The sequence below is a fragment of the Bombina bombina genome, unplaced genomic scaffold (assembly GCF_027579735.1).
Source record: "Bombina bombina isolate aBomBom1 unplaced genomic scaffold, aBomBom1.pri scaffold_1163, whole genome shotgun sequence".
NCBI lineage: Eukaryota > Metazoa > Chordata > Amphibia > Anura > Bombinatoridae > Bombina > Bombina bombina.
The window spans coordinates 68,733-84,345 of record NW_026512731.1 but is presented as its reverse complement, the minus strand read 5'-3'; the positions used below and the strand labels follow the sequence as shown (position 1 = coordinate 84,345).

The window sequence follows — 15,613 nt, the reverse complement described above, 5'->3', positions numbered from 1 at the left end:
GAACAGATTTGCAAGGCCGCGACTTGGTCTTCGCTTCACACTTTTTCCAAATTTTACAAATTTGATACCTTTGCTTCTTCGGAGGCTGTTTTTGGGAGAAAGGTTCTTCAGGCAGTGGTTCCTTCCACTTAATCCTGCCTTGTCCCTCCCATCATCCGTGTACTTTAGCTTTGGTATTGGTATCCCATAAGTAATGGATGATCCGTGGACTGGATACACTTAACAAGAGAAAACATAATTTATGCTTACCTGATAAATTTATTTCTCTTGTAGTGTATCCAGTCCACGGCCCGCCCTGTCCTTTTAAGGCAGGTCTAAATTTTAATTAAACTACAGTCACCACTGCACCCTATGGTTTCTCCTTTCTCTGTTTGTTTTCGGTCGAATGACTGGATATGACAGTTAGGGGAGGAGCTATGTAGCAGCTCTGCTGTGGGTGATCCTCTTGCAACTTCCTGTTGGGAAGGAGAATATCCCATAAGTAATGGATGATCCGTGGACTGGATACACTACAAGAGAAATAAATTTATCAGGTAAGCATAAATTATGTTTTTTGTTTTGTTTTTTTACTAAAACCTCAGGCACCTCTACACCTTGTGTTGCTTCTTTTCTCCATTTACCTTCGGTCGAATGACTGGGGGTTGTGGGTAGGGAAAGTGATACTTAACAGCTTTGCTGTGGTGCTCTTTGCCTCCTCCTGCTGGCCAGGAGTGATATTCCCATCAGTAATTGATGAAGTCGTGGACTCACCATATCCGGAAAGAGAGAAATTTATCAGGTAAGCATAAATTTAGTTTTTCCCAGGTCTGCTATGACCTCACATTAATGTCAACACTCTGTTTAACAAAAAAAATTCTGTCCGTCTGTTGTCTTCATTAAATCCAAAAATGGAAAACAGCACACTTAAATGTATTAGGCATAAAAAAGACTTGCTAGGTCTTGATAGAAGAACAATATTGACACAATTTCCATCCTCCAAAGAGATTTTTATAAATTGGGTCCATAGGCATAATTAGGTTTCAGGCCTGCAATAGGCTCTTAGTCATATTAGCTGTTTTCTCCAGTTGATGTTGCTAATTGCTATGCACTTATTTTTGTTCATTTATTACTGTATGTAGCAATATTTAATTTATACAGGGGTGGAACAATATCACTATGGTTTACTAGTCAGGGGTTAAAAGCTAATATATATATATATATTGTTTTTTTCAAATTAGCTTATATCACATCATTGAATACACTTTTTAAATTATGCAAACTTTTTAAATTATTACACTACCTTCACCCGGCCACTTTATAATGCTACCCAGCTACTTTATAATGCCACCTGGCAAAATGTTCTGCGGAGAACACTGGGTATAGTGATATAAGATATAGATATAGTGTGCCTATGAAAATGATAGGAATCTTATTGTTCTGCTGCAGTTTCTATGATAGTCTAATATTAGCAACATTAATTGCCTTTTGAAGCTTACCTTCTAACTCTACCCCTCCTGTCTGTCTGTTTTTTTTTTATTTTTTTTCCCAAACGGAGGGTTTCAGAAACTGCTGGAAGAACATGCACATGACCCACCTGAGCTTGCACTAACTGGACTTCCTATTGTTAAGTGGCCGAAGAGAGAACAGGTATATATATATATATATATATATATATATGTCTGTGTGTATACTCCCCCACCCCATTTTAAATGGTATCACTCAATGCATTACTTGACCATCTTCTCAATTTCTGTTGAATATACATACACTTTAATTTTTTTCTACCACTTATTTCACTAATTTAATACTTTTCCTGCCAGTACAAAGTTAACCTGCGGCCCAAAATACAGTTTACCAAACCTCACACCATGAGGCCAGCTTCCCGTCATGTCACAGCCCCTTCTCGGCCTTCTGGAACCCCGTCTGGGCCTTCCGCCTCTTCTGGTGCTCGAAGACGCCGTGTTAGGTGTCGCAAGTGTCAGTCATGTGTTCAACGAGAGTGTGGAACATGCCATTATTGTAAGGATATGAAGAAGTTTGGTGGACCTGGTCGAATGAAGCAGTCCTGTGTGCAGAGGCAGTGTATTGCAGTAAGTATTCTAATATATGTGTAAGCCAAAGGACTAGATCTTCACCATTCATCCTTTCATGTTTCCTCTGCTCCAAGCCCAATTGACTGTTTCCTCTCTTTTTTAGCCCAGATTGCCTCATTCTGTTACTTGTAACATCTGTGGGGAGGTGGATCAAACAAATGACTCCCAAGATTTTGAAAGAAAGTTGATGGAATGTTCGATCTGTAATGAGATTGTGCACCCAGGATGCTTAGAGGTACACAGGAGTTTTCACAATGCTTCTAATATTCTTGCTGCATCCAAACTTTTCATAATCAGCCTTTAGTGCTTAAAGGGGTACTAAACCCAATTTGCAATTTTAAGCAACTTTCTAATTTACTCCTTATATAAAATGTTATTTGTTCTCTATCTTTATTTAAAAAGCAGGAATGTAAAGCTTGCTGGCCCATTTTTGGTTCAGAACCTGGGTTATGCTTGCTTATTGGTGGCTATATGTAGCCACTAATAAGAAAGCACTAACCAGGGTGCTTAACCTAAAATGGGCTGGCTCCTAAGCTTTACATTCCTGCATTTTAAATAAAGATTGAAAGAGAACAAAGAAAAATCGATAATAGGAGTAAATTAAAAAGTTGTTAAAATCGCATGCGCTATCTGAATCATTAAAGAAAAAAATGTGGGTTTAATATCCCTTAAACAATGAGTGAATGCAAGGGGAAATATATTTCTATTTTTTTTCTTCTTGTTTTACAGATGGACGGTGAAGGGTTGATTAGTGATGAGCTTCCCAACTACTGGGAGTGCCCTAAATGTTATGAGGAACAGAAGTACTCGGTGAGAGTGATGTGGTTGTTGGTTTAGAGGCTGTCAAATTGGATTTTAGAATTGTCTAATGGGGGTTATTCAAGAAACCAGTGGTGAATTCATTTTTAATTATATCTGTGTTTTTACAGGTGGGTGCTGAACAGGAACGAGTCTTGCTGCACAATGTGAGTTGGTTGCTCTTAGTTTTTTTAGCAAAGACTCATGATGTGCATGGGGGGGGGGTATTTTTGGAAATTCTACACTTGAAAGTGCAATCAACTGTTCAGATAAATGTATTTCAAAATAAGTTTTAGTTTTTTCATGTATAATTAATTTCTTGGAGAGGAGAAATAGATGGAAAGTATTATGACTAACTTGTAAATATGATTTGATCACAGCCTCCACTTATTTAAGGGACATCTACACCTTAGTCATCTTAAAGTCTTACTTTAGATTAAGCTGCAAATATCCTCCTGCACCCTTTCTATATCATGCAGCAGTAACAGTGAAAAAGTTATTTTAAAATGGCTATTGTTTCTGGTCATTTTTAAATGTCTGCAAAGCTCTGCCCCTGATCACGATCTGGGCTGCATCTATGCTCCCTGTTGAATAGCATTGACAGACTGTTAAATCAAATTAGTGAGTCTTTTGTAACTAGGGAAGCCGTTAATGCAGCCCAGATTGTGATGTCATCAGTGTGCAGAGCTTGGTAGCCATTTTAAAGTGGCTAGAAACAATATTAATTTTAAAATGACCTTAGATGACTAAGGTGTATACTGTCTCTTTAAATAATCTCAGTCTTTAATCGTGTGCACAGTCAGTGCTATAATACAAGGTCTGTAAAGAGCTTATGTGTAGCAAATGTGTCTGCCACCTCCATATTAAATACAAATGGAAAAACTTACTTGCTGCAGATGCTACACACTAGTTTGTGGATCACCTCTGTACATATCTGTTCCCAAACAAAAGATTGCACTCAGAGGTGGAGATTCACAGATAGGTGGCTGTAACTATAGTGGTTGGATCTAAGTATCGGGTATCTAGTATGTAATATACAACACCAACAGTTGGTGCATTATACCATATTCTCCCACTTCCTCTTATCTTATGCAGTCAGCATCTAAACTCTCTCTAGTACAGAGTACCTTTAGGAGTGTGAAAAATCTTTCAGGCCTAACCAGAACCTGTTCAATTAAAGGGATATGAAAACCATTTTCTTACCTAAGATATGGTGAGTCCTCTGAATCGTCAATTACTAGTGGGAATATCACTCCTGTCCAGCAGGAGGAGGCAAATAGCACTACAGCAAAGCTTCTTTATATGTCACTTCCCTTACGCATAACACCCAGTCATTATCTTTGTCTGCGGTGCAAGGCAGAGGTGAAGTTTTGGTGTCTGATCTACAATCAAGATTTTTTTATTTTAAAGCAGAGTAGGTTTTCGCTGATCTTTCTAAAGGGTCTAGCCTTAGCCCATGTCAGTCTCTTCAGTAGGGCAGTGGTTGCTTTTAAGCAATTGGGAACTTGTGGGGTACAATCCTTACTGCGTTTTCCCAAAACATTTTACTGCCCTATTTAGATAGCCTGAGTAAGTTTACTCAGTCTTTCTGTATTTCCACAGGTCCATGTGAGGGATGGCATCCTCTCAAGCCAGGTGAGCTGTCCTACTGCCGGACAGATAAATACTGAGGTAAGTGCCAGTTTTATTTTTCTATGTAGCAGGGAAAAACGTGGCACTTATTAAACTGAAACGCTGCAGGGGGGCGGTTTTTATTATTCCTGTCAGGGTGCAGGTTTTTATGGCAGTTTTTGCAGGCACTGTTAGTGTGAGGAGTTATTTTATTTATGGCTCAGTGAGGATCCGTTTTTAGTAACAGATAATGTACTTTTTGGGGGTTTTTGTTTGTTTTTAAGCCTGTTTTTCAGAAAGTTGCAGGACAGGTAGGGCACCTCAGTAATTCTGCTGAGGTGTAGTGTTGCCTGGTGTATGCCTTCTTGAATTTAAAGAGAACATTTATTTAAGAACGTTTTTTGGTTCTGTAGTATATCCTTTGATAAAAGATTGTTAAATTTTTTATTTGCTTCTTTTTTTTTGTATTATGGATCAGGAGACTGTGCAGAATGTTACCTGTAGCTTATGTTTTGATGCCCAGGTGGAAACCCCAGTACCTTTTTGTTCTTCATGTATTGAAAGAACTTTAGCTTATAGAAATAGACTTTTTTGAGCCATCATTAGCTAAGGCGGATGCTGTTCAGGAGCCTCCTGTTTCAGATGTGATGCAGCTTTCTCCTCAAGCGTCCCAATTCTATTCATCTGCGCATGCAGTGCCCTGTGTTTCCTCTCATGCTCTGTCTGGAGTTACTTTGCAAGATATTGCTGCCCAGGTATATTCTGAGGTGCTGTCTGTTTTTCCCATGCTGCAGGGAAAACGCAAAAGGAAATTTAAAGAAACAGTAAGGTTTCTGATCGTGAGGTGGCTAATCAAAGTATTTCCTCTCAGAAGTCTGAGGATGAAGATTCTTCTGGTGCATCTGAGGGTGAAATTTCGGATTCAGGCAGTATAGTTCCTTCTACTGATGCTGAAGTTGTGTCCTTCAGATTTAAAGTGAAGGTAAATTTTCACTAATTAAGCAATCGATTATTAATCATCAAGTACTTATTACATAAATTGCCAACTTTATTTGTTAATTATGTTATTCCTATATCTAATAAATTTGTATTTTACTTACAGAGCGTTACCGCTTCTTGCTCCTCCCCCGCCATTACTTCCTGTTATTATTCTCATCCCGGCAAGAGAGCTGAACCTCTCCTCTCCACGTCAGAGCATTGGCATGTCAATCACACATGTCAATGACAATTCAATGCTATAGCACTCTCAAGCAAGGATACAAGAGGTAGGGCATGCGCATATGTCTTGAAGGGCGTGTTTGATTAGAGGAGTGTCACTGACTGGCCTGGTCTGTCACTGGTTTAAAAAAAAAAAAGTGACCGGACAAAATCAATGGCGGCCGATGTACGGTAGGGCGATGGTAGTTATAATTTCTGAGATATAATATAAAATATTTTAACAAATATAGCGAATAGGAGAATTTCATGAATTAAACTCAAATTATTTTTTGATTTTATATTACATCGCTAGTTCGCAGTATGCGTAGTTTACCATCTCTTTAAGCTGGAACACCTCCGCTTGTTACTTAAGGAGATTTCTCCTACATTGGTGTGTCCGGTCCACGGCTTCATCCTTACTTGTGGGAATATTCTCTTCCCTAACAGGAAATGGCAAAGAGAGCACAGCAAAAGCTGCCCATATAGCTCCCCCTCTGGCTCCGCCCCCCAGTCATTCTCTTTGCCGCTCTGAACAAGTAGCATCTCCACGGGGATGGTAAAGAGTATGTGGTGTTAGTTGTAGTTTTTTATTTCTTCTATCAAGAGTTTATTTTAAAATAGTGCCGGTTTGTACTATTTACTCTACAACAGAAAGTGATGAAGAGTTCTGTTTAAAGAGGAGTATGATTTTAGCAGCAGTAACTAAAATCCATTGCTGTTCCCACGCAGGACTGTTGAAACCAGAGAACTTCAGTTGGGGGGAACAGTTTGCAGACTTTTCTGCTCCAGGTATGACTAGTCTCTTTTCTAACAAGACATAGTAATGCTAGAAGACTGTCATTTTCCCTTATGGGATCGGTAAGCCATTTTCTTAGACTCATAACAGAATGAAGGCTTATAAATGGGCTATATACTGGTTGACACTATTGTGGGCTAAATCGATTGATTTATATAATTTTTATATGACTTTCTCCAACATAGGTGTGTCCGGTCCACGGCGTCATCCTTACTTGTGGGATATTCTCTTCCCCAACAGGAAATGGCAAAGAGCCCAGCAAAGCTGGTCACATGATCCCTCCTAGGCTCCGCCTACCCCAGTCATTCTCTTTGCCGTTGTACAGGCAACATCTCCACGGAGATGGCTTAGAGTTTTTTAGTGTTTAACTGTAGTTTTTCATTATTCAATCAAGAGTTTGTTATTTTCAAATAGTGCTGGTACGTACTATTTACTCAGAAACAGAAAAGAGATGAAGAATTCTGTTTGTATGAGGAAAATGATTTTAGCAACCGTAACTAAAATCCATGGCTGTTCCACACAGGACTGTTGAGAGCAATTAACTTCAGTTGGGGGAACAGTCTGCAGTCCTTTGCTGCTTGAGGTATGACACATTCTAACAAGACGATGTAATGCTGGAAGCTGTCATTTTCCCTATGGGATCCGGTAAGCCATGTTTATTACGATTGTAAATAAGGGCTTCACAAGGGCTTATTTAGACTGTAGACCTTTTTTTGGGCTAAATCGATTGATATTAACACTTATTTAGCCTTGAGGAATCATTTATTCTGGGTATTTTGATATAATAATATCGGCAGGCACTGTTTTAGACACCTTATTCTTTAGGGGCTTTCCCAAAGCATAGGCAGAGTCTCATTTTCGCGCCGGTGTTGCGCACTTGTTTTTGAGAGGCATGGCATGCAGTCGCATGTGAGAGGAGCTCTGATACTTATAAAAGACTTCTGAAGGCGTCATTTGGTATCGTATTCCCCTTTGGGTTTGGTTGGGTCTCAGCAAAGCAGATACCAGGGACTGTAAAGGGGTTAAAGCTTAAAACGGCTCCGGTTCCGTTATTTTAAGGGTTAAAGCTTCCAAAATTGGTGTGCAATATTTTCAAGGCTTTAAGACACTGTGGTGAAAGTTTGGTGAATTTTGAACAATTCCTTCATGTTTTTTCGCAATTGCAGTAATAAAGTGTGTTCAGTTTAAAATTTAAAGTGACAGTAACGGTTTTATTTCAAAACGTTTTTTGTACTTTCTTATCAAGTTTATGCCTGTTTAACATGTCTGAACTACCAGATAGACTGTGTTCTGAATGTGGGGAAGCCAGAATTCCTATTCATTTAAATAAATGTGATTTATGTGATAATGACAATGATGCCCAAGATGATTCCTCAAGTGAGGGGAGTAAGCATGGTACTGCATCATTCCCTCCTTCGTCTACACGAGTCTTGCCCACTCAGGAGGCCCCTAGTACATCTAGCGTGCCAATACTCCTTACTATGCAACAATTAACGGCTGTAATGGATAATTCTGTCAAAAACATTTTAGCCAAAATGAACCCTTGTCAGCGTAAGCGTGGATGCTCTGTTTTAGTTACTGAAGAGCATGACGACGCTGATATTAATATCTCTGAAGGGCCCCTAACCCAATCTGAGGGGGCCAGGGAGGTTTTGTCTGAGGGAGAAATTACTGATTTAGGGAACATTTCTCAGCAGGCTGAATCTGATGTGATTACTTTTAAATTTAAATTGGAACATCTCCGCATTTTGCTTAAGGAGGTATTATCCACTCTGGATGATTGTGAAAATTTGGTCATCCCAGAGAAACTATGTAAAATGGACAAGTTCCTAGAGGTGCCGGGGCTCCCAGAAGCTTTTCCTATACCCAAGCGGGTGGCGGACATTGTTAATAAAGAATGGGAAAGGCCCGGTATTCCTTTCGTCCCTCCCCCCATATTTAAAAAATTGTTTCCTATGGTCGACCCCAGAAAGGACTTATGGCAGTCAGTCCCCAAGGTCGAGGGAGCGGTTTCTACTTTAAACAAACGCACCACTATTCCCATAGAGGATAGTTGTGCTTTCAAAGATCCTATGGATAAAAAATTAGAAGGTTTGCTTAAAAAGATGTTTGTTCAGCAGGGTTACCTTCTACAACCCATTTCATGCATTGTCCCTGTCACTACAGCCGCATATTTCTGGTTTGATGAACTGATTAAGGTGCTCGATAGTGACTCTCCTCCTTATGAGGAGATTATGGACAGAGTCAATGCTCTCAAATTGGCTAATTCTTTCACTCTAGACGCCTCTTTGCAATTGGCTAAGTTAGCGGCTAAGAATTCTGGGTTTGCTATTGTGGCGCGCAGAGCGCTTTGGTTGAAATCTTGGTCGGCTGATGCGTCTTCCAAGAACAAGCTACTAAACATTCCTTTCAAGGGGAAAACGCTGTTTGGTCCTGACTTGAAAGAGATTATCTCTGATATCACTGGGGGTAAGGGCCATGCCCTTCCTCAGGATCGGCCTTTCAAGGCAAAAAATAGACCTAATTTTCGTCCCTTTCGTAAAAACGGACCAGCCCAAGGTGCTACGTCCTCTAAGCAAGAGGGTAATACTTCTCAGGCCAAGCCAGCTTGGAGACCAATGCAAGGCTGGAACAAGGGAAAGCAGGCCAAGAAACCTGCCACTGCTACCAAGACAGCATGAAATATCGGCCCCCGATCCGGGACCGGATCTGGTGGGGGGCAGACTCTCTCTCTTCGCTCAGGCTTGGGCAAGAGATGTTCTGGATCCTTGGGCGCTAGAAATAGTCTCCCAGGGTTATCTTCTGGAATTCAAGGGACTTCCCCCAAGGGGGAGGTTCCACAGGTCTCAGTTGTCTTCAGACCACATAAAAAGACAGGCGTTCTTACATTGTGTAGAAGACCTGTTAAAAATGGGAGTGATTCATTCTGTTCCATTGAGAGAACAAGGGATGGGGTTCTACTCCAATCTGTTCATAGTTCCCAAAAAAAGAGGGAACGTTCAGACCAATCCTAGATCTCAAGATCTTAAACAAATTTCTCAAGGTCCCATCGTTCAAGATGGAAACCATTCGAACTATCCTTCCTTCCATCCAGGAAGGTCAATTCATGACCACGGTGGATTTAAAGGATGCGTATCTACATATTCCTATCCACAAGGAACATCATCGGTTCCTAAGGTTTGCATTCCTGGACAAACATTACCAGTTCGTGGCGCTTCCTTTCGGATTCGCCACTGCTCCAAGGATTTTCACAAAGGTACTAGGGTCCCTTCTAGCGGTGCTAAGACCAAGGGGCATTGCAGTAGTACCTTACCTGGACGACATTCTGATTCAAGCGTCGTCCCTCCCTCGAGCAAAGGCTCACACAGACATCGTCCTGGCCTTTCTCAGATCGCACGGCTGGAAAGTGAACGTGGAAAAGAGTTCTCTATCCCCGTCAACAAGGGTTCCCTTCTTGGGAACAATTATAGACTCCTCAGAAATGAGGATTTTTCTAACAGAGGCCAGAAAGACAAAACTTCTGGACTCTTGTCGAATACTTCATTCCGTTCCTCTTCCTTCCGTAGCTCAGTGCATGGAAGTGATCGGGTTGATGGTAGCGGCAATGGACATAGTTCCTTTTGCGCGCATTCATCTAAGACCATTACAACTGTGCATGCTCAGTCAGTGGAATGGGGACTATACAGACTTGTCTCCAAAGATACAAGTAAATCAGAGGACCAGAGACTCACTCCGTTGGTGGCTGTCCCTGGACAACCTGTCACGAGGGATGACATTCCGCAGACCAGAGTGGGTCATTGTCACGACCGACGCCAGTCTGATGGGCTGGGGCGCGGTCTGGGGATCCCTGAAAGCTCAGGGTCTTTGGTCTCGGGAAGAATCTCTTCTACCGATAAATATTCTGGAACTGAGAGCGATATTCAATGCTCTCAAGGCTTGGCCTCAGCTAGCGAGGACCAAGTTCATACGGTTTCAATCAGACAACATGACGACTGTTGCGTACATCAACCATCAGGGGGGAACAAGGAGTTCCCTAGCGATGGAAGAAGTGACCAAGATTATTCTATGGGCGGAGTCTCACTCCTGCCACCTGTCTGCTATCCACATCCCGGGAGTGGAAAATTGGGAAGCGGATTTTCTGAGTCGTCAGACATTGCATCCGGGGGAGTGGGAACTCCATCCGGAAATCTTTGCCCAAGTCACTCAACTATGGGGCATTCCAGACATGGATCTGATGGCCTCTCGTCAGAACTTCAAAGTTCCTTGCTACGGGTCCAGATCCAGGGATCCCAAGGCGGCTCTAGTGGATGCACTAGTAGCACCTTGGACCTTCAAACTAGCTTATGTGTTCCCGCCGTTTCCTCTCATCCCCAGGCTGGTAGCCAGGATCAATCAGGAGAGGGCGTCGGTGATCTTGATAGCTCCTGCGTGGCCACGCAGGACTTGGTATGCAGATCTGGTGAATATGTCATCGGCTCCACCTTGGAAGCTACCTTTGAGACGAGACCTTCTTGTTCAGGGTCCGTTCGAACATCCGAATCTGGTTTCACTCCAGCTGACTGCTTGGAGATTGAACGCTTGATTTTATCGAAGCGAGGTTTCTCAGATTCTGTTATCGATACTCTTGTTCAGGCCAGAAAGCCTGTAACTAGAAAGATTTACCACAAAATTTGGAAAAAATATATCTGTTGGTGTGAATCTAAAGGATTCCCTTGGGACAAGGTTAAGATTCCTAGGATTCTATCCTTCCTTCAAGAAGGATTGGGAAAAGGATTATCGGCAAGTTCCCTGAAGGGACAGATTTCTGCCTTGTCGGTGTTACTTCACAAAAAACTGGCAGCTGTGCCAGATGTTCAGGCCTTTGTTCAGGCTCTGGTTAGAATCAAGCCTGTTTACAAACCTTTGACTCCTCCTTGGAGTCTCAATTTAGTTCTTTCAGTTCTTCAGGGGGTTCCGTTTGAACCCTTACATTCCGTTGATATTAAGTTATTATCTTGGAAAGTTTTGTTTTTAGTTGCAATTTCTTCTGCTAGAAGAGTTTCAGAATTATCTGCTCTGCAGTGTTCTCCTCCTTATCTGGTGTTCCATGCAGATAAGGTGGTTTTACGTACTAAACCTGGTTTTCTTCCAAAAGTTGTTTCTAACAAAAACATTAACCAGGAGATTATCGTACCTTCTCTGTGTCCGAAACCAGTTTCAAAGAAGGAACGCTTGTTGCACAATTTGGATGTTGTTCGCGCTCTAAAATTCTATTTAGATGCTACAAAGGATTTTAGACAAACATCTTCCTTGTTTGTTGTTTATTCAGGTAAAAGGAGAGGTCAAAAAGCAACTTCTACCTCTCTCTCTTTTTGGATTAAAAGCATCATCAGATTGGCTTACGAGACTGCCGGACGGCAGCCTCCCGAAAGAATCACAGCTCATTCCACTAGGGCTGTGGCTTCCACATGGGCCTTCAAGAACGAGGCTTCTGTTGATCAGATATGTAGGGCAGCGACTTGGTCTTCACTGCACACTTTTACCAAATTTTACAAGTTTGATACTTTTGCTTCTTCTGAGGCTATTTTTGGGAGAAAGGTTTTGCAAGCCGTGGTGCCTTCCATTTAGGTGACCTGATTTGCTCCCTCCCTTCATCCGTGTCCTAAAGCTTTGGTATTGGTTCCCACAAGTAAGGATGACGCCGTGGACCGGACACACCTATGTTGGAGAAAACAGAATTTATGTTTACCTGATAAATTTCTTTCTCCAACGGTGTGTCCGGTCCACGGCCCGCCCTGGTTTTTTAATCAGGTCTGATAATTTATTTTCTTTAACTACAGTCACCACGGTACCATATGGTTTCTCCTATGCTATTATTCCTCCTTAACGTCGGTCGAATGACTGGGGTAGGCGGAGCCTAGGAGGGATCATGTGACCAGCTTTGCTGGGCTCTTTGCCATTTCCTGTTGGGGAAGAGAATATCCCACAAGTAAGGATGACGCCGTGGACCGGACACACCGTTGGAGAAAGAAATTTATCAGGTAAACATAAATTCTGTTTTTGGAGTGTTTTGGAACTTGGAAACACTTTTGGGAACGTTTTTATTTCGCCTGGCAGTTGTTTAGACACCTAATCTAGTCAGGAAGGCCCCTTCACTCTGGTATGCAGAGGGAGGAGGCCTCATTTTCGCGCCTTAGTTGCGCAGTTACTTCTGGAAGCAGTGCATGCAGCTTCATGTGAGAGGGTCCTGTGGCCATAAAAACGATTCTAGAAGGCTTATTTCTGTGGTGAATATCCCCCAAGGAAAGGTAAAGCCGCAGCAAAGGCTGTGGCAGGGACTGTAGTGGGTTTAAACTGGTAAATTGAACAATTAGCTCTGGTTTGCTCATTTAAGGGGTTACAGACTTGAATTTGGTGTGCAATACTTTCAAAGCATTAAGACACTAGGGTGCAAATTTTGTAAAGATCGGATATTTCCTTCATAGTTTTTAAAACATTCAGAAATAAAGTGTACTCTTTTTATTATTTAAAGAGACAGTAACGGTTTTGTTTAAAAACGGTTTTATTGCATTAATAGCCTGCCTAAGTCTGTCTAACATGTCTGTACCTTCAGATAGAATATGTTCTGTGTGTATGGAGGCCAAGGTGGTTCCCCCTTTAAATGTATGTGCAAATTGTGCCATGGCGTCCAAACAAAGTAAGGACAGTACTGTCACATTTAATAAGGTTGCCCAAGATGATTCTTCAAATGAAGGTAGTGGGGATAGTTCATCATCCTCTCCTTCTGTGTCAACACCAGTTATTCCCACGCAGGCGACACCTAGTACATCTAGCGCACCAATGCTTGTTACTATGCAGCAATTAACGGCAGTAATGAATAATTCTATAGCTAACCTTTTATCCAAACTGCCAGCATTTCCCAGAAAGCGTGATTGCTCAGTTTTAAATACAGAGGATGAGCAAGTGTGCGCTGACGATAATTTATCTGTTATACCCTCACACCAGTCTGAATTGGCAGTGAGGGAGGGTCTGTCTGAGGGAGAAATTTCTGATTCAGGAAAAGTTTCTCAGCAGGCAGAACCTGATATCGTGACGTTTAAATTTAAGTTAGAACATCTCCGCGCCCTGCTTAAAGGGACATTATACACTCATTTTTTCTTTGCATAAATGTTTTGTAGATGATCTATTTATATAGCCCATAAAGTTTTTTTTTTTTTAAATTAATGTATAGTTTTGCTTATTTTTAAATAACATTGCTCTGATTTTCAGACTCCTAACCAAGCCCCAAAGTTTTATGTGAATACGCTCGACTACCTACTCCAGCTTGCTCCTGTTTGTGTAAAGGGTCTTTTCATATGCAAAAGAAGGGGGAGGGGGGGGGGAGTGTCTTATTTGCCACTTGCAGTGGGCTTTCCAGCTACCTTTTCAACAGAGCCAAACTGACAGCTTCTAAGTAAGTTTTTAAACAGTTTTATACTGGATTTTTATATCAGTATCTGTGCATATTATTCTTTATAGTAGTGTCTATTACATGCAGTTATATGAAAATGAGTGTATACTGTCCCTTTAATGAGGTGCTAACTACTCTTGACGATTGCGACCCTTTGGTGATTCCAGAGAAATTGTGCAAAATGGACAAATTCCTTGAGGTCCCTGTGCACGCTGATGCCTTTCCGATACCCAAGAGGGTGGCAGACATAGTGAACAAGGAGTGGGAGAAGCCAGGTATACCTTTTGTCCCACCTCCTATATTTAAGAAAATGTTCCCCATTGTCGACCCCAGAAGGGACGCATGGCAAACAGTCCCTAAGGTTGAGGGGGCAGTTTCTACGTTGGCCAAGCGCACGATTATTCACATTGAGGACAGTTCTGCTTTCAAAGATCCTATGGATAAAAAATTGGAAGGATTGCTTAAAAAGATATTTGTTCAGCAAGGTTTCCTTCTCCAGCCAATTTCGTGCATTATTCCTGTCACAACGGCGGCGTCTTTTTGGTTCGAGGAACTAGAAAATTCGCTCAATAAGGAGACTCCATATGAGGAAGTCATGGACAGAATTCACGCACTAAAGTTGGCTAATTCCTTTATTTTAGATGCCGCTTTGCAATTGGCAAAATTAGCGGCGAAAAATTCAGGTTTTGCAATTGTAGCGCGCAGAGCGCTTTGGCTAAAATCTTGGTCGGCGGATGTGTTGTCCAAGACAAAACTGCTTAATATTCCTTTCAAAGGTAAGACCCTTTTTGGGCCAGAATTGAAGGAGATTATTTCAGACATCACTGGGGGAAAGGGCCATGCCCTCCCACAGGATAGGCCTTTCAAGGCTAAGAACAAATCTAATTTTCGTTCCTTTTGCAATTTCAGGAACGGACCGTCTCCTAACTCTGCAGCCTCTAGACAAGAGGGTAACGCTTCCCAGCCTAAACCAGCATGGAAACCAATGCAAGGCTGGAACAAGGGTAAACAGGCCAAGAAGCCTGCTGCTGCTACCAAGACAGCATGAAGGGGTAGCCCCCGATCCGGGACCAGATCTAGTAGGGGGCAGACTTTCTCTCTTTGCTCAGGCTTGGGCAAGAGATGTTCAGGATCCCTGGGCACTAGAAATAGTCTCTCAGGGTTATCTTCTAGAGTTCAAGGAACTTCCTCCAAGGGGAAGGTTCCACATGTCTCGCTTATCTTCAGACCAGATAAAGAGACAGGCATTCTTACATTGCGTAGGAGACCTATTAAAGATGGGAGTGATACACCCAGTTTCAACAGTGGAACAAGGTCGGGGGTTTTACTCAAACCTGTTCGTAGTTCCCAAAAAAGAAGGAACTTTCAGGCCAATTCTGGATTTAAAAATTCTAAACAAATTCCTCAGAGTTCCATCATTCAAAATGGAAACCATTCGAACGATTTTACCAACAATCCAGGAGGGTCAATACATGACTACCGTGGACTTAAAGGATGCGTACCTACATATTCCTATCCACAAAGATCATCATCAGTTCCTAAGGTTTGCCTTTCTGGACAAACATTACTAGTTTGTGGCTCTTCCATTCGGTTTAGCCACTGCTCCCAGAATTTTCACAAAGGTGCTAGGGTCCCTACTAGCGGTTCTAAGACCGAGGGGCATTGCAGTGACACCTTACTTAGACGACATCCTAATCCAAGCGTCTTCCC

General features: G+C 41.9%; 1 protein-coding gene across 2 annotated transcripts in view; it reads left to right on the top strand.

Annotated features, from left to right (window-relative positions):
* Positions 1-574: 574 nt before the first annotated feature.
* Positions 575-15,613, top strand: part of LOC128644516 (lysine-specific demethylase 2A) — a 45,247-nt gene continuing 30,208 nt past the window's right edge. For both annotated transcript variants that reach the window (XM_053697099.1, XM_053697100.1), the window contains exons 1-5: positions 575-1,626; positions 1,800-2,069; positions 2,176-2,307; positions 2,802-2,882; positions 3,002-3,037. In XM_053697099.1, the coding sequence (XP_053553074.1) occupies positions 1,848-2,069; positions 2,176-2,307; positions 2,802-2,882; positions 3,002-3,037 (471 nt within the window). In that variant the 5' untranslated portion in view covers positions 575-1,626; positions 1,800-1,847. The remainder of the gene's footprint in view (positions 1,627-1,799; positions 2,070-2,175; positions 2,308-2,801; positions 2,883-3,001; positions 3,038-15,613) is intronic.